The following is a 16,389-nucleotide window of genomic DNA, read 5'->3' as shown; positions in this document are numbered from 1 at the left end:
TCCAATTTATAATTTAACAAATTCTGTATTCTGTTATGCGTTGTGTACACAGTCGTTTTGCAAGTTGTGACGTAAAGTCCTTCGGCCTACAACGGAGCATCTGGTTTCTGTATAATACCCATAAGGGCGGCATTGGTCTATTAGAAGAAGACAGTTCGGTCTGTAAAGGCTTATAGGAGCACATCACCGAAATTATTAGACATTTTCTGTTTTCAGTAAATATATTATTGTATGATCACAGTTATGTTTGAGTATATAATTGCTATTATCTCATGAAACCAACAGCTATGTAATCGAGCTGCTACAAATTGCGTCATTTATACGACCTTGGTGTAATATCCTTCCTCGTTGTCGTCAAATACAAACAACAGTGTCAAGGTTGCCAGTTCGTTCATTGATTAACTGATCCCACTTGAAAGTCTTTCCTGTTTATCTGCACCAACATGAAACTCGATTCTCTTCCATCAGTTAACAGGTGTGGTCACGGCAATTACACAAACAGGTGTGTCAATGTGATTGTTTCAGCAGGCGGCCGACCTAGTTATCAGTCATACCACAGCTGACTCACCCCAAATCGATTTCAGGGTGTTGTTTGTTGTATCAGCAATTTAGAAACGGCAGTGTGGGCGATTCGTCTACCCATTTAATATATTTGTCTCTATCGTCTTTAGTATTGGGTACCTGGTACCCTATAAAGGTACCTGCATGTATTCTTCCATCTACGTGTGACGCCTATTTTGTTAATTGTACCGCCCTCAGTGGTTTTACTCATGTACAAGTAATGAATGAAACATTTTAAACCGAATCGTTTATATATCTTAATATATTGAATCAACAGTTTCAATTTAGGAGATCAAATCCTGTTTGTGTTTGATGGCAATAAACATCGCCTCCTTAACCTCGACTAATATTAAACTTCCACAAAGATTCTGAAACACGTGTTGCATCATCAGTTCGCGATCAATCCCGAGTGATACAACTACACGCTAGGAACACGTTCACTGCTTGTGGTAGGCTATATACTGGGGCGTGTGACCCAGTTCTAAAGTGACTTGCTCGGTCAACGGAAAGATTTGGGGAGGAAAGCAATCGTAAACACATCGAAACAATAAATTTGTGTAGTGCCCATATATGTTCTTGTAATCACTCGCCCATATCGAAATCAATATCCAAAAGGTTTACTTGAACGTACTGGTTACAACCCCCATGAATCAGATTGAACTAGTTTTTGTTGATTCAGTCTGACAATATCTTGTTGACATGTTATTTGGAACGTTCCAGCAGCATCGCGTTCTTGCTAATTATAGCACATTACTCACAAAGGAAGAATTCCATTGGTTACAATGGCCGTCAGAGGGCGCTGCGACAAATATTGCTCTGACGTCAAGCGATCAATGTGACGTAGGCGCCTAAGAAGACAGTTTGTTTACATCCATGGTATTATACATATTGCAGCCCGATGAGTAAGCAACTGTACTTCTGTGGTTGTGAAATTCTTTTTCGGATTTGTAGCAGATAGTAACCAAGAGCTAGCCGAGAACACGGACCCAAGCAGCCGCAATCCGGATACAACGGAGCCGAGTGAAAAGGTATCCTGTTAACGTTGTTGTCATGCTTGGGGTTTTCCCGAAATCCTTGATTCTCAGAAGTCTCGTTTTGACAGCTACGTATACCATGTTACGATCAGCTGATCGAGAAACACGCTGCAGTATTGTCAGTTATAAACCAGGAAACCACGCATACACATAGAGGTACTGTCAGACTCATGTGATGATGTGTCGCCATCTCCAGACTGGAACGATGATGTGTTTACTTGAGGTTAGGATGACCTTTCAACTTTGTGGTCATGACTGTATCGCACGCTTACTCGAATAACGCTATTGCTATTCATGTCACACTCGACATTATACTCCGACAGCTCTAAAAAGGGACTGGAAAATTATTGTTGGGTGGGGTGTTTGGGAGATTGGTCATTTTCACGACACCCAACCACACCTCTGCCGCACTTACCTAACATTAATGACGAGTCGGTTAATGTTCAAGTTTGTTAGTTTTTTATTTGAAAAAGAAGAGCTGCATGTGTCATTTTCTAATGACCCCACACTCCACCCATCACCTATAATAAATTTTCAGTCCCTTCCTTGACTTTTATATTATTCAACTTTTACTTTTACACGACATACAATGGAATTTGGAAAATAAATTAATGATTGTAAATTGAAACAAAGGGATAAAAATCTCAGTACCACGTAATCTGGCTTTCTCAGTCAAAATTGTAACATGATTTCACTTATCTGTCATAAATGTAAAATTAACTTAACAGGGATGAAACTGATTTCGCCTATTTCTATTATTGGTGTATTTTCAGGCTTCAGGATCCAAGATGCTTAGTGAGCGACCATTGAAAAGAGCGGGTAAACGCCCAGGCCGTAAACCATCAAGAATAGATGTCAAAGCTAAACTTGAACGGAGCCGACAAAGTGCAAGGGAATGCAGAGCACGGAAAAAGCTTCGTTATCAGTACTTGGAGGAGTTAGTGCTAAACAGGGAACAGGCTATATTTGCTCTCAGAGATGAGCTGGAGGTGGTAAGTGGTGATTAATACAGATTTCAGATTGCAGGTTTTATCAAGTTCAAGTTCAGTCTATTTTCAGTAGATACAGAAACACATATCAGTAGGAAGCAGTGCTAGCTAAAACACTATGTTAGATAACCTTACACTTCTTACTCAATGCATGAAAGGGTAGATTATTTCATAGAATTGATTTTATTTCAAATTTCTCTATTTAAAAGAAAATATCATAAGCATGAAATGAGTAGTAGGCATGATCAAACTTTTTCTGTTTTTACAACTTATTAATATCCTTCGACACACACACACACACATACTCTCATTAGTTTGAGAATATTCTTGACACTCAGGTACTTGATAAATGACAGAGAAAGTGATTTGAACATAGTACAAGGGAGGTAACTCTTATCTGTCCTGACATCAATTTTCTGTGGTCAAATATTTTACTGGTGGACGCCCATTCTCTTTCTGCTGTAATAGGACATTTAACTATCTTCATGGCATACTCCTGATTTACTCCTTAAGATTTTATGCAATGGTTATGGTTAAGGGACACCCATGCTTCACAGCCTTTCTGGTGTAAGTGGTCCAGATGTTGTATTAATTGCAGTGTGTGAATGGAAACATTTTCTCTGTGTATCAGTAAGTAGCTTGGTTAGGGTGATCATTACCTCCTAGATTTATAGAATTCATAATATTTAAGTTGGAAACAATGTTTGGGGGACTTAAATCAGTCTTGGATGGCTAAGTGATCTGAGCCTATATAGTTCAAGTTGGGATGTCAGCTACTAGTCCAAAGTCTAGGTCTAGACAAATTCTCTTTGTCTAATCAGTGTAAGCTCAGTGAACAGAATTCCCATATGTAGCACACTATCCTACTGAAAATGATGTCAAATGCCACTACTGTGTCCAATAGTAGTCGCTACTTCTATTTGACACGAATGAATTTGGCATAGACTATAATCCTCTTTAACATAAGCTACATCCTACATTTCAGTACTGATTTCCATTGTATATGGAATAACTTATAACTTATTACTTCTTGTTATTTTCTAAGCTTACATGCAGGAGTATAGGGAGTGTGTTGCCGCAAAAAATAACCTAGATCCTAAAATTTAGTATGTCCTTGAAATGGTTTGTTCTTCAGGTACCTGTTCTGCAGGCTTTCTCTGCACTACGACTATCATAAGCCTATGATAAAGAATGGGAGTTACGATCACCGTAGCGCTAAGATCGCTTTGTTGAACAAGGCTCTGTTATTAAAGTAATGATTTCTTGCCTTTACTGCAAACTTGATGAATAACAATTTTTTAATATTTCATTGAGATGATTGTTCAAACTGTGCCATTGTTTGGCTGACAAGCATTGGCTTTATGTTGTGTTAAGAAACATACTACTGGTGTCACTGGTATTTGAATCACACTCATGAATTGATATGGACAGATTGCTTTACCTTTTCAGCAGCCCATTCATTTACCTCTCGAAATAACATATGTGTTATAATCATTTCCTTTATGTGATGTGTATTGTTGATTATGTGACATTCATGTTGGAATTACAGTTTAAACAATGGTGCATACAAGTCGATAAAGGGGTTGTAACAGACAAACTTCTCAACACAATACATCAGGACTCTTCACAAGGGAAAAAGGGTCAAGGTCAAGCATCAACTAGCAGCCATCTTGGATCAAGTCGGACAAGTACAGTTACATCAGGAACACAGGGATATCTTGAATCGAGTTCTGGATCGCATACTCCTGATATGACAGACTATAGAACCCCGAGTGGGTCAAGATCATTTGAGCCCCAGGCTCTGCCTAGTAGTTCTGGAAGACACTTTCCAGGGTCACATCTAGCTTCACAGCTCCATGGCTCAGGCGCTCAGGTTCACGACACAAGCTTGTTTCCCAACGCCATGCCTCACTCAAGCACAAGCATGGGCCAGATGCCAAGGTCAAATACACACATACCAGGGCTAGTTGAAGGACATTATACCAGTGCTCACTTTGGTGCAAGTGTGTCTGGGTCTATGTACCCATCCCAGTGTGACTATCCTGGACATTCTGTGGGTAATGTGAGCAACTACCCTACCCCGGGGACAGTTTCACAGAACTACATAAACCTCAATAATATGAACATTCCAAACACATGTGTTGGATCACCTGACACCATGACAACACTCACTTCTTCAGCACAATCATCCCTCCATCCCAACTACAACATCGGTCCATCATACAATCCCCAAGCGTCTACATCACAAGATACAGCCAGCATGGCCCAGGAAAACTCGTGGCTGTCTCTGCTGGTGGATTTCGAGCCTGGTTTGTCCCGCCAAGGTGCAGAGTCGGCCTGTGGAACTCCCCAGTCTGTAGATGGTGTCCGGCCTCTTCCAACTGTGGTACAGGACTTCCTCGACTCCTCAGACTCGGGCTCGGACACTTGACAATAGGTGACTTCTTCTAGGGGTTGACCCTGGGAGGAGTCACTGTTGATGAGAGACTTATGAAATAGGTTTTCAGCATGAGATACCTCTAAAACACTGTGCTTTATCTATGGTTTATTCCGGATTAATCGTTTTTGGCACAAATGCATGTCCAGCAATGAAAACAAAATGTGTATGCTTGACAGGTGCTATACTAGGGAATATATAAGTATACAGACCAATTAATAAAACAAATTCACTTTTCAAAACAGTTGTATGGTCCATATATATAATTTTGTGCCTCAAGAAGTGAATATAGTGCTAATCATTTCACCCTTGTAGAAATAGCATTCGTGGGGACAGTCAACATGCTCTATATTTTGAGTACAATGTATTACTGTTTCTTGATTGTACAGGTCTGGCAAATTAGGTTTGATTGTTCTGCTATATATTTGCATCTGTATTGAATTATCCAATGATACAGTAAAAAGTTTATTTTCTTTCGTTCATAGAATTTCCAGTAGGGTATGCTGTACCATTGTTAAAAAGAACAAATATTTAATTGTGTTGATTTGATTTTTGTTTGTTTGAATTTGTTTCTCTATTGACAAAAGTTGTTGATGGTTAACAGGTATAAGTGGAAATTGGAAAGTATTTTTTCACATGGATGTGACACAGGGCAGTTTCTAAACTCACATTCAAACAGTGGACTCATGCAATATTTTAAATGGCATATTTATAAATTTTTGTACTGTTGACGCGAAGAATGGCATACATTATTTGTTTTGTATACGTTGTTGTTATTATTTGATGTATTTACTGTAGTGCGGTATGATGTATTGGAATGTCTCAGATAAGAATTCAATGGTGATGTGGCTCATGCCACCATCAAGAATGTTTATTTTGTGAATTTGGAATAAAGAGTGCGTAGGATTAGGAATTTGGTATAAGTATCTGTTTTGGATTTTTCTTATCAATGAAGGTATTCCCTTTTGAAAACAACATGAAATAATCATTATAATTCTTTTTTAACTTTTTACAAAATTGGCGAGAGATTTATGTTTATGTTGCTTGAACAAACCCACCGTTATATTACATGACAAACCATTCCCTGCAAGCTACAAGAAGTGGCAAGTGACACTTTGCATACATCAAAAGTAGCTATGGTTTTATGCTGTTTAACCAATATACCAAACTGTAGCCATGCCAGGAAGGGCAGTATTAAAGGGCTTTGGCATTATGAGTGCTTGTGCTTTTTTAACATCAAGTGGGCAGTGTGATTTATTTACCGGAGCCAAAGTTGAGATATAGTTCATCTTTTGAAAATGCAAAAAAAATGTTAAAAAGTCATTCCTTGTGAGTTGCTATACACACCTACAATGTACAGTGTTACATCATATTTCGAAAGTGCATCTAGTATTTGCTTCAGGTATTGCTAAGGAAATAGTACCACTGTTATCCAAAACATTGCCTGGGTTGAAAAATGTACATCCAATAAAATGAAAAAGGCAAAGACTTTATTGAAATACATATATCAAGACACCTGAGATTGTTATTCAGATAGTACACATTATAACATTATCATTCATAAAAGACGTTTTCTGATCTTGATGATGTTTATTCTTTTTATTGTCAAGTCTGATTTTAATATCAGTGTATTTTGATTTCATATCATATAAGTTAAAGTATTTAACATGTTTAAGTTCATTAAAAACAAGAAATGTCTGATGTATATGTGTGTTTCTTTTTACATATTTTAAGGTGAATAGTGATGTTCATTTTCACGTCAACTATTTACTCTTCCATTTGACATCACCAACAGCTGAAGTGCCTGCTTCATTTATGCAAACCCTAGTGCATGAACATGATCATACACTACTGCTTCTAAAACCAAAGGAACCAATATTTTTAAAATGATATTATTTTATAAAACCCTCAACATTGATAAATACACATACAACCTTATTTTTTACATTTCATATTTCTTTTGAAATATGCCCATTATTTCAATCTATAAATTTGTAATACGGCCAAAAAATGTCTTTGTTGTAATATGCTTTTTCATTTGTTAAGTACATTTTTTACATTTGAGTGTATATTTACCCGTAAGTAGTTCCATGGTAGTTATTGGTGTTGATTGTATGTTGTTGCCATGGTTACATCGAAAGGAAAGAAATAATTGGATTAAGTTTGAATAAAATTACAATCAGAAAAAAGAATGTTATTACTACACATTGTTGCTCATCCTTTTTAGCATTGTGTTGTCTGGAATTTATATACTGAATAAACTCAGTGTTTACTGAGTGTTAAGTAATATTATCACAGTCATATGGAAACTGTATGTCTGAGTAGAGAGCGTTGTTATTAGTAATTTCAGTTGACCACATATGGTCTGCAAGGCAGCTACCACAGGGTGTATGCATTATGTTTTTCCCCCTTCTTTCTGAATGACTATGATTGATAGCTTTGTACTCGCTGCTAAAACTTGGCCCCACTGTACTGATGTTACTCTTGACCATGCTAACATTTTATTTGTTCAGCAGTGGTGTAAAATTCAGATCTGAAATTGTATTTTTTTTTTAAGGAATGTTATTCTTATTTATGAAAAGTTTCCGTATATATCCCATATTAATATCAGTGGGCATGACACTGTTTATATACATATGCAATTACAGCTATTCCTATATTTCTTGTTTTGATGGGTTATTATGGTTATTGTTTTGTATCTCTTTGGGTTTCTGAAGCTCATTCATTTTGGTCCTTGTGGATTTAGCTTACTCAGTGAAGGGTATTGGTAGCTGCTATGCAGGAGAATGTCTTGCATTCAGACAGAATTGAGTTTCCCCCATTTTTTTATAATTTTTTGTTGTATTTCTAGCTTGTATTTGAAAACTATACTCTCCTTGTGTCATATACATAACATTAAAACATTATGTATCATAAGTAAATAAATGTAAGAAAGTCTTTTCTGACATAATCCTATGTTACCATGGTTACAGGTATTATTGTCAAACTGTTTTCCTAGTCAAGTGCTTCTAGATGATGCATGTTAAATATTTTGTCTGTGTGTAATACTATGTCAATCTGTCCTGGAATTTATAGGATTAAGATGTTTTATCATATGTTACGATAATACCAAGTATATGTTCAGTTTTATTTACAAATATGATAATATCAGGACCTTTCTGTTTAGTATATTTGGTGTATGTGTCTGACATGGATAAAATGTTTATTTAACAGCACTTCAACATGTTTATTGTCAACATATTCAATAAAAGATGATGTTACAATATTAATGTCAATAAGAAAGTACTATAGTAATGTTCCATCCTTCATAAGGAAGCCATCAGGAAGGTTTAACATTATAAACAATATATTTTCTCATTGTGTGTTTGTTTTCTTTTCACGCATGCCATACACTAGCTAGTCATACTTCCAGTTATCAAACATGGAATACACATACCACTCAATAGATAGTGGTTAGCACACTGGTGTCCTATTGTTCTTGGCACAATAGATGCAGATATTTTAAACAGAGTATAGTGGTTAGGCACATCAAGCACCTGCACATCTGTGTCTCAAGATACCATTGAATAGCAGAACTTAGCTATGGATGCCCGCCAATGAATTTATTACAAATCTTCCCTCATATGGAACTAAAGACTCTTAAATATTTCGGCTTCTTCCTTAAAACAAATTAACCTTAATTACATGTATTTATTTTACATACGAACACAGTATGCACTATTGTTAATGGATTCCAAGTTAGTTTCTTGGCTCATCTGAAGTGCCCAGCAGTAAATAAAAAAATGTTTCCTTTTATGGTCGAAATGTTTCTTTTCATGAACAGGCATCCTGCTGTTTAACTACAAGCTATACTTTCATTTCATTTTTAGCAACTTAAGTGGATCTACAATTACATTAAGATTACATCTTGTACACCACTTGGCACCTCGTGAGAAGGAGAGCGCTGAGGATATTTGAATTGCATGGTGGTGATACAAAACCCCAAGCTATGTAAACATAAGACCCCACCTGATGGCTGACGTGTACAGGTGAACATTGGTAAAGCATCGTACAGTTATCGTAAGGTGCAGACACACGCTGGAACCAACTGGACAATATTCGACAGGCATGCACAAGAAAGGTTACACAAAGTCCAAGTGTAGACATGAAACTAACTCATTTGGTGCTATATGTACATCAACTTTTACAGGTTGACTAAGGGTAATTGCATTCATCTAGCAACTGTATGTGAACCTTAATCCCAATAAACCGAGCCATCTTTCTCACCTGTCCACATTATGAAAAAACCATCACACATACAGCAAGAAGTATGTAGAAATCACATCAGTCAACACGCTCGTCTCAGTCTATCAGTTCAATGCAAAGATGTGAATAGCAAATGTAAAAGATGTAAATGTAAGATATTCACTGTCTCCTCTCCATGGGAGAACTCCGGCGAGAGGTTTAAACAGTCAAGGGGGGATAACTCTTATTTTATTATCCATGTGGTTAAAAATCTAAATTGGGTTAATGTACATCCATACGACAGTAAGGTACATGTGTAATACAATTTTCACGCGCTCTTCATTATTATTTACGTAATGAAAATAATATTGTTAACATGATGTTGACTGACGTCACATCGTATCATTGATGACGTCATGTTGCTTCTGTTTGCTAGAGAAGTTTTCAATTTACAAGTCGCTACTTATTCAACACACACACAATATATATTGCGTGTGTTGAAGTAGTAGTGACTATACAAACGATTCCCGACATGGGTGCAATGTGTGAAGCTCATTTCTGGTGTCCCCCACCGTGATATTGCTGGAATATTGCTAAAGCGGCGTAGAACCATACTCACTCACTCATGAGAGTACAGAGGTTCACGAACTAATCATGCATTTATTGTCTGACACACTTGTTAATCTCGGCAAACATTTCAAGTATCTACTGCTATATGACCTCGATGCAGGCACGCTGCTCTCAATACACTAAAAAGCAGTCGCACATATTTATATATATCCGGGAAAGAAAAAGAATTGCTCATATATTATTAAAGGCACTGAAAGATAAGCCAAGAAAACTAGTATTGTGTTCTGAGGTGAAAACTGATCAAAAAGTCCCCATCCCCGTTCAAATCTGTGTGCTTTTGGCAATTCTTGAGCACACTTTTACAATGTACTTTAAGGGTTATCTGATAATTTACACTTGTATTCTTACGTCATTCATAAGAACACCGATTTGTGTCGGTAGAGTTTGTCGTCGGAGAGACAATAACATAATACTGTTACTAGCAGTAAATATCTGAATGGTAATACCGTATGAAAAGCTGAGCATCTACTGGAGAGTACCGATAGGATTAACTGAATGTATAAACTGTGGTAATCCGAATATATAAGAAAGGAACAGATGACGAAACGTGTATGACATGTGGACTTTGAAACAGACTCGTCGCTGAAACGTAATTTCAATTTGTGACGCCACGAACAATGGATGACGTCATAACCTATTGTACTTATTCATGGCAGTATTGCGCCATATTGCTTCAACTGACCAATAAGCTTCATGAATATAATAGGACACGTGCAAATGTCAGTGCAAGTATAATAACACTGTAGATAATTGGCTTTTCTTTCCAAATAACATCGTTATTTCACCGAGTGACAAATTGAGAGAGTCAGCAAAACCATGAGTGAAAACCTCTTCAGGGCCCTGTTCACAAAACGATCTTAGAGCTACGTTGATCGTAAGCCTATGATAAAGTATGGGAGTTACGACCAACTTAGCACTAAGATCGCTTTGTGGAACAGGTCTAAGATATGAGATAAAATGTTTGACATGAAAACACACTTTTTCTATTCCTGTCAATTCTTTTACTGATATTATGTGAAAGGCATTGTGTTTTCAAAGCAGATTGAAGGTTGTTCTGGACCAACTTGATCATGTCGCGGACGTCATAAGTGGCATACGTAATAAGGTGATATGTTGTTTTGCGGCACACGTTACAGGTTTGAAGTGACAAATATTATCAATTGCCAACTGAAACGCGTAGTGTATTGTGAAGCGACATAGTGAAGCGTCAAGTTGCATACCGCATCACGGGGCATAGTGGTCAAAATGACGTAATGTGTACGTTAGCAAGGGAAATCCATGTCGGTTTGCGTATGAAATGTCACGTGGGACACCATATATAATGGACATACGTGTTGAACAGCATACGGTATATCAAGTGGCATGAAATATAGGAAATAACAACGTTGTTAAGTCGCATTCACAACCAGTGGCAAACTTCCTGAAACAACATTCGTTGTTAAGTGAAATACTTTGTAAAGTCACATTATACGATATCATTCGGCACACATTGTCTAGGGTGGCAATTGGAATACATAGTCAGTTTACATACGGCAAGTGTTGTCAAACGGTATCGGGTGTCTATTGGAATATTGTTTTTTGGCGTGGCACGTATCAAATGACATCAGGTATCAAGTGACAGGCAGCGAGGTGAGCAACACAGGCTGTTGTCAAACAAAACGATATGTTTATTCTTCAGTGCAGTGGTCCAGTTGTTTTACGCGTTTAATCATCCCGTTCCGTCCTGATTATAATTCTAGGTTTGCCAATACCATACCGGTACTTGTGGGTTTCACCTAAGGGGTGAACATATAAGACCTGCATCAGTTCGGGTTTTCCCGACACGCTGTGATATAACTGAAATGCGGCTTTGAATTCATTTACTCACTCACTGCAATAATAATATATGTACACATTGGGCATTAAACTGCCTGTGTCATAGGTCATACGAAATGTCTCATCATCAAGAAATATTATTGACTTTATAGTTATTCTGTAAGAACAAATCTCCTTTAATGGACGCAGCATTTCATGTAGCAATGCACTAAATATTGAAGTTATACTTGGCATCATAGAGAGACATATGCTAAGCACAAGTATGTAGCTTTGCACACGGTGAGCTTCAGTACCTACTGTTTCTTCATACTACTGGAGACAGATATGAATCAAGGGTCCATTCTGTGTACGTTATCCAGCAACGAATGATAGGAACAGACTTTTGTAACAGACATCATCCTCGTTTGTTCAGTATTATTTATCCTTTCCATTATCATATAGTTGAGAAATACATGCATGTAATACACTGGGTATTCTCGACATATACACGCACTGCAGCTGACTCAGATTGATTTTGCTTCAAGGTTTTAGACTGCCAGCCATTTTTTTCTGCTACAGTCAGATATAGAAAAACTACTTCCAGTTCACTTTGGATTAAAGAAGAAGATAAACGTTCTATGTGTGCATGAGATCTAGATAATCTACGTGAATAATATATTTTTTAACACCAAATGGTATGCATGCTTGCTTGTCAAAAGATCATATAAAAAAGACGAACATTTTGATTTTGCAGTATCGGAGCTGGTGCGATGATGTCGATAAGGGCAAGGCGTCGGCGGAGGTGCGCGAGAAGATTCTCACCGCCGAAGACGACGATATAAAGAAAGAGCCAGAAGAACCGGAAGTGAACGATACAGGTCAAGTTGAATAACATTTGACATTTGTCCAGAGAGGTTGGAGGATCGGGATCTTGTCAAAAGGTGGAAGATTGAACTGTTGGTGTAGTGTGACGCCGCAATTTGTTGTTCGTTACGGAGAGGGTTGGTTAAGCTGTTGGAAGTATTGGCCTTGGGACAACTTTTTCCTAGTTGGTGCCTCGAGGTTGACTTTTGAACCTGAATTGTCTTCTAGTATTATTTGTATATAATGAATTCAGGTATCTTGCTCAGGCAAAGGTTACTGTGTTCGTCTGGGGTCTGCTCAGGCGAAGGTTACTTTGTTCGTCTGGGGTCTTCTTAGGCGAAGGTTACTTTGTTCGTCTGGGGTCTGTGACAAAGCAAACATGACATGATCTTATTACCATTAGGACATATATATGGTACAGAGTGCAAGCTTTATTATGAACTGTTATGTTTGAAAAACTCAGAAGATCAAACTCTTTCTCTGCGCATGATACCTGATGAGAAACGTGTGACTTATATATTTTACTAACATTTATCACTGTTCGTATAGTAACATTTGTTTAATAATTCCATATTTTGTTATGTTGGCAACGAACCATACCTAACATATTTGTTTTCGGATTTTAAAACAATTGTAATTTGAAGCAATACTTCGTTTATGCAACCGGAAACACCGTGTTTGAATGCTACGCATGGTGGCTCGCGCAAGACTACAACGGAAGTCTTTAAAAGAAGCAACTTCAATGCAACCAAAAACAGTTTAATTTGAATTTTTTGTTTGTTCGTGTCAGTCTATACCAGGGCATAAAGGCATGTGCATAAGAGCTTTCTTCTGACATAAAAACAAATAATTTTCTACGGAGCATTCCAATCCAGGGAAGTTAAGTATGGTTCCTCTTGTCTTTGATCTTGTGACGGTGATGCGGGTAGCAGGTGCCTTGGCGGTGCCTGATGTGCGTGGAGGGATTTATTTCCGTTTAGGGAAACATGTAAATATTGATGTATATAGATCTGGCGTGTGCGCATCACCAAGGGCGTATATTGAGTAAATGGACATTGCATATGTAACCTTCTATACAGATGCATATCCAGAACGTGACGCACCGCTGCTCATAATTCGTATAGAGGCCGACGACTTTCAAAATATATTTTCTGTATTAATGGAGAAAAATTGGTTGTCATGGCATTTCTGACAGCAGGTAGGAAATGGCTTATGTTGTAATATCATATGGCAATATGTACTTCATAGTTAATAATTACATTGCATGTTTATTTCTTATCACAATTTGGATGATTGTTACATAGTTTCAACACTGTTTCATTACCATTTGTGTTTTGGATTTGTTTCGTTTTTCAGACCTTGTGAGTGATTGTCAGCTTTGACGACATGCACAGCTGGATGTTATGTTTTCTTTACTTTATTTGCTCTTTCCCCTTCTGAATTATTGTTCAGGCTTTCTAGGCGCTGCAAATCTAAAACTGAAACTAGAAAATAACGAACAAGGTGAATGACAGATTGTCTGTCCTGAGTGAATAAATTATATATGTATATGTCCCATGCAAGGATATTTCGTCATTCAAAGTTGTGATTAGGCTATTCTATATCATACGATAATATCCCTATTTGGGACATAACGTGTAGAGCCATCCTTGCAATGGCCAACATACAATACACTTCGCTGAAATCAACCTATTGTTGTAATTTATGGTGTAATGTTTAGATGATGGCATACACAATTCTATTCAACAGGACACTGTACTACGTCATATTGCTTCAACTGAACATGACCAATGTTAAACATGCCAATTGCTAAATATAGGTATACTATTGTATAAATACCGAATCAGATAGACATACACTGAAGCTCGAAATTAAATATGAAGAGGCAGTTAACTTTGTTATGGAACATTTTGTGTCGACTAATCCAACTTGTATGTACCGATGATGCATCCACAATAACAATGTCCCACAGCAAGATAAACAATTATAGGCTGTCCAGCCCCTCTTAAGTCTATGGAGTTTTATTCCAAGTTTGCCTTGTTTCAGTGTGCATGCCATGTGGTTTAATTTCTCCATATTGACTTAGCAATAAAATGACATGACTGCTGTTAGCATATGTACCATTATGCAAGTAAACACTTTCTGCATAACCAACGTACAGCAAGACCAGCTTCTGTTGCAGTTAAAATGGCACTACCAGCGGTTAGGGGCCTACAATTTATTGACCGGTTGTACCAGACGAATATTTTCCTGTCACTGCATTGCGCCACTCAAGTTTATTTTTGGAAAGGAAGAGCTAAAAATATTCATATTTTGAGATCCACAACAAAATTATTTGTACATGATACAATTTATACAAACGTAGGAGGGTTTCGTTCAGTGTTTTCTGGAAGGATTTGTTTAAAAAAAATCCCAGACCAACCAAAGAATATGAAATGGTCGACCCCTTGTCTATCATGGTGTTTTGTTCAAGTATGTGTATGTTCGGGTGATGGAAACAATGAGTTGCACATTTAGACACACGTCTGTTGTAAAGCTTGTATATGTATCCATAAAGGTTTCAACAAGTGATCGGTGAAGCTGAAAATAACAAATACATGTAGCTTGATCAATTTAATTTATTTTACCTTGTAAAACATGTAAATTCAAGATGTATGCATTGAAAGGTAAAATGAACCTTATATGTTCAGGTTTTTTTAAAAATTGGATTATTTTTTCTGCAAGACCCTAGAGGTCATGTTGTATTATTACAAAAGCAATAGGAAGGCATCTCAGGTTTGTCAAATTTGTTTTGAATCATGTATCATATTCAGATGTTATTTTGTTGTGTGTAAATATTGTTTTATGAATTATGTTATGTTTCTAATGGCTAATTGTTAACTCATTATCAATTTTGAATTTACACTTTAAGATAATTGTATGTAATTTAGTCGGAGTCTTGGTCGTTACTCGTAACACCAACTCCCACACTGAACATACTATGACAAGTACCTTGTCTGGCTGTAACAACGGAATATTTAATAATAGTCCTAAGCTTCATACTTAGCACGTTTTGTTTTCCCTTTGTGTAAGACGTTTTCTTTGTACTTTAATGGATACGTCTAGGGGGTTATAAATTGTTTATTAACTTGCTTCATTGTTTGTTTGTTTTTTTGTTCCTGGTGATGAGTCGTACCATAACTGAGACAACGGAAAATGACCATTATAAAGTGCCCAAGCAAGAATCATGTTCAGTTTGTCCATTGCTTCCATTCTCGCGTATATGCGTCCGCATATTTGCTTTATGATCCCAAAGGAGAACAATTCAACAGACCCAGAGCTTCTGCAAATGGTAATACCCTGAAAGATAGCCTTACCGATACTACGGCTAAAATAGATAGAATCTGTCCTTAATCGATGATCATAATCCAAAAACATTATCACGTGGTGAGCAGTTGATATTTACGCATACACAACAGAGGTCAGTGTGACACTGGCCTAGAAAAACGTCATAAACAATGGATTACGTAACTATTCGTCGAGTGACGTCATTCGACCTTGTCCTTCGATTCCGCTGAAATCAGAGGGAGGTCATTTTGAGAGCTATTCGAACGTCAATCTTCAGAGTTTGCAGGTCATTGGCATTTTAAATGATGGTATAACGATACTGACATTAAAAGCAAGTCGCATGTTTCTCTCGGCCTGTAGGGCCTATTTCATCAGTTGGATCCTTAAAGGGGCACTGATCTAATGCAATTCCCCGGGACTGGTTGTTGCGATTGTTATTGTTTTTTCCCTGTAAGTACCCGGATGTATAGCAGAAATCTAGACTAGTTCGCGACCTCTGCTGCGCCATTCGTAAGCGCATTAGTCACTT

At 37.4% G+C, this 16,389-nt stretch overlaps 1 protein-coding gene across 5 annotated transcripts in view; it reads left to right on the top strand.

Moving 5' to 3' along the window:
• The window catches only part of LOC124149675, a 59,266-nt gene extending 43,602 nt beyond the window's left edge, over positions 1 to 15,664 (top strand). For 4 of the 5 annotated variants that reach the window (XM_046521408.2, XM_048392111.1, XM_046521416.2 and 1 more), the window contains 3 exons: positions 1,513 to 1,589; positions 2,369 to 2,587; positions 4,134 to 8,378. In XM_046521408.2, coding sequence (XP_046377364.1) covers positions 1,513 to 1,589; positions 2,369 to 2,587; positions 4,134 to 5,015 — 1,178 coding nt within the window. In that variant the 3' untranslated portion in view covers positions 5,016 to 8,378. Of the gene's footprint in view, positions 1 to 1,382; positions 1,590 to 2,368; positions 2,588 to 4,133; positions 8,379 to 12,423 lie in introns of those variants that run through there. The other variant, XR_006863133.2, reaches the window with a different exon arrangement.
• Positions 15,665 to 16,389: the final 725 nt, after the last annotated feature.

The sequence above is a fragment of the Haliotis rufescens genome, unplaced genomic scaffold (genome assembly GCF_023055435.1).
Source record: "Haliotis rufescens isolate VD_foot unplaced genomic scaffold, xgHalRufe1.0.p SCAF_1, whole genome shotgun sequence".
Lineage (NCBI taxonomy): Eukaryota > Metazoa > Mollusca > Gastropoda > Lepetellida > Haliotidae > Haliotis > Haliotis rufescens.
This window is presented reverse-complemented; position numbering and strand designations above follow the sequence as displayed.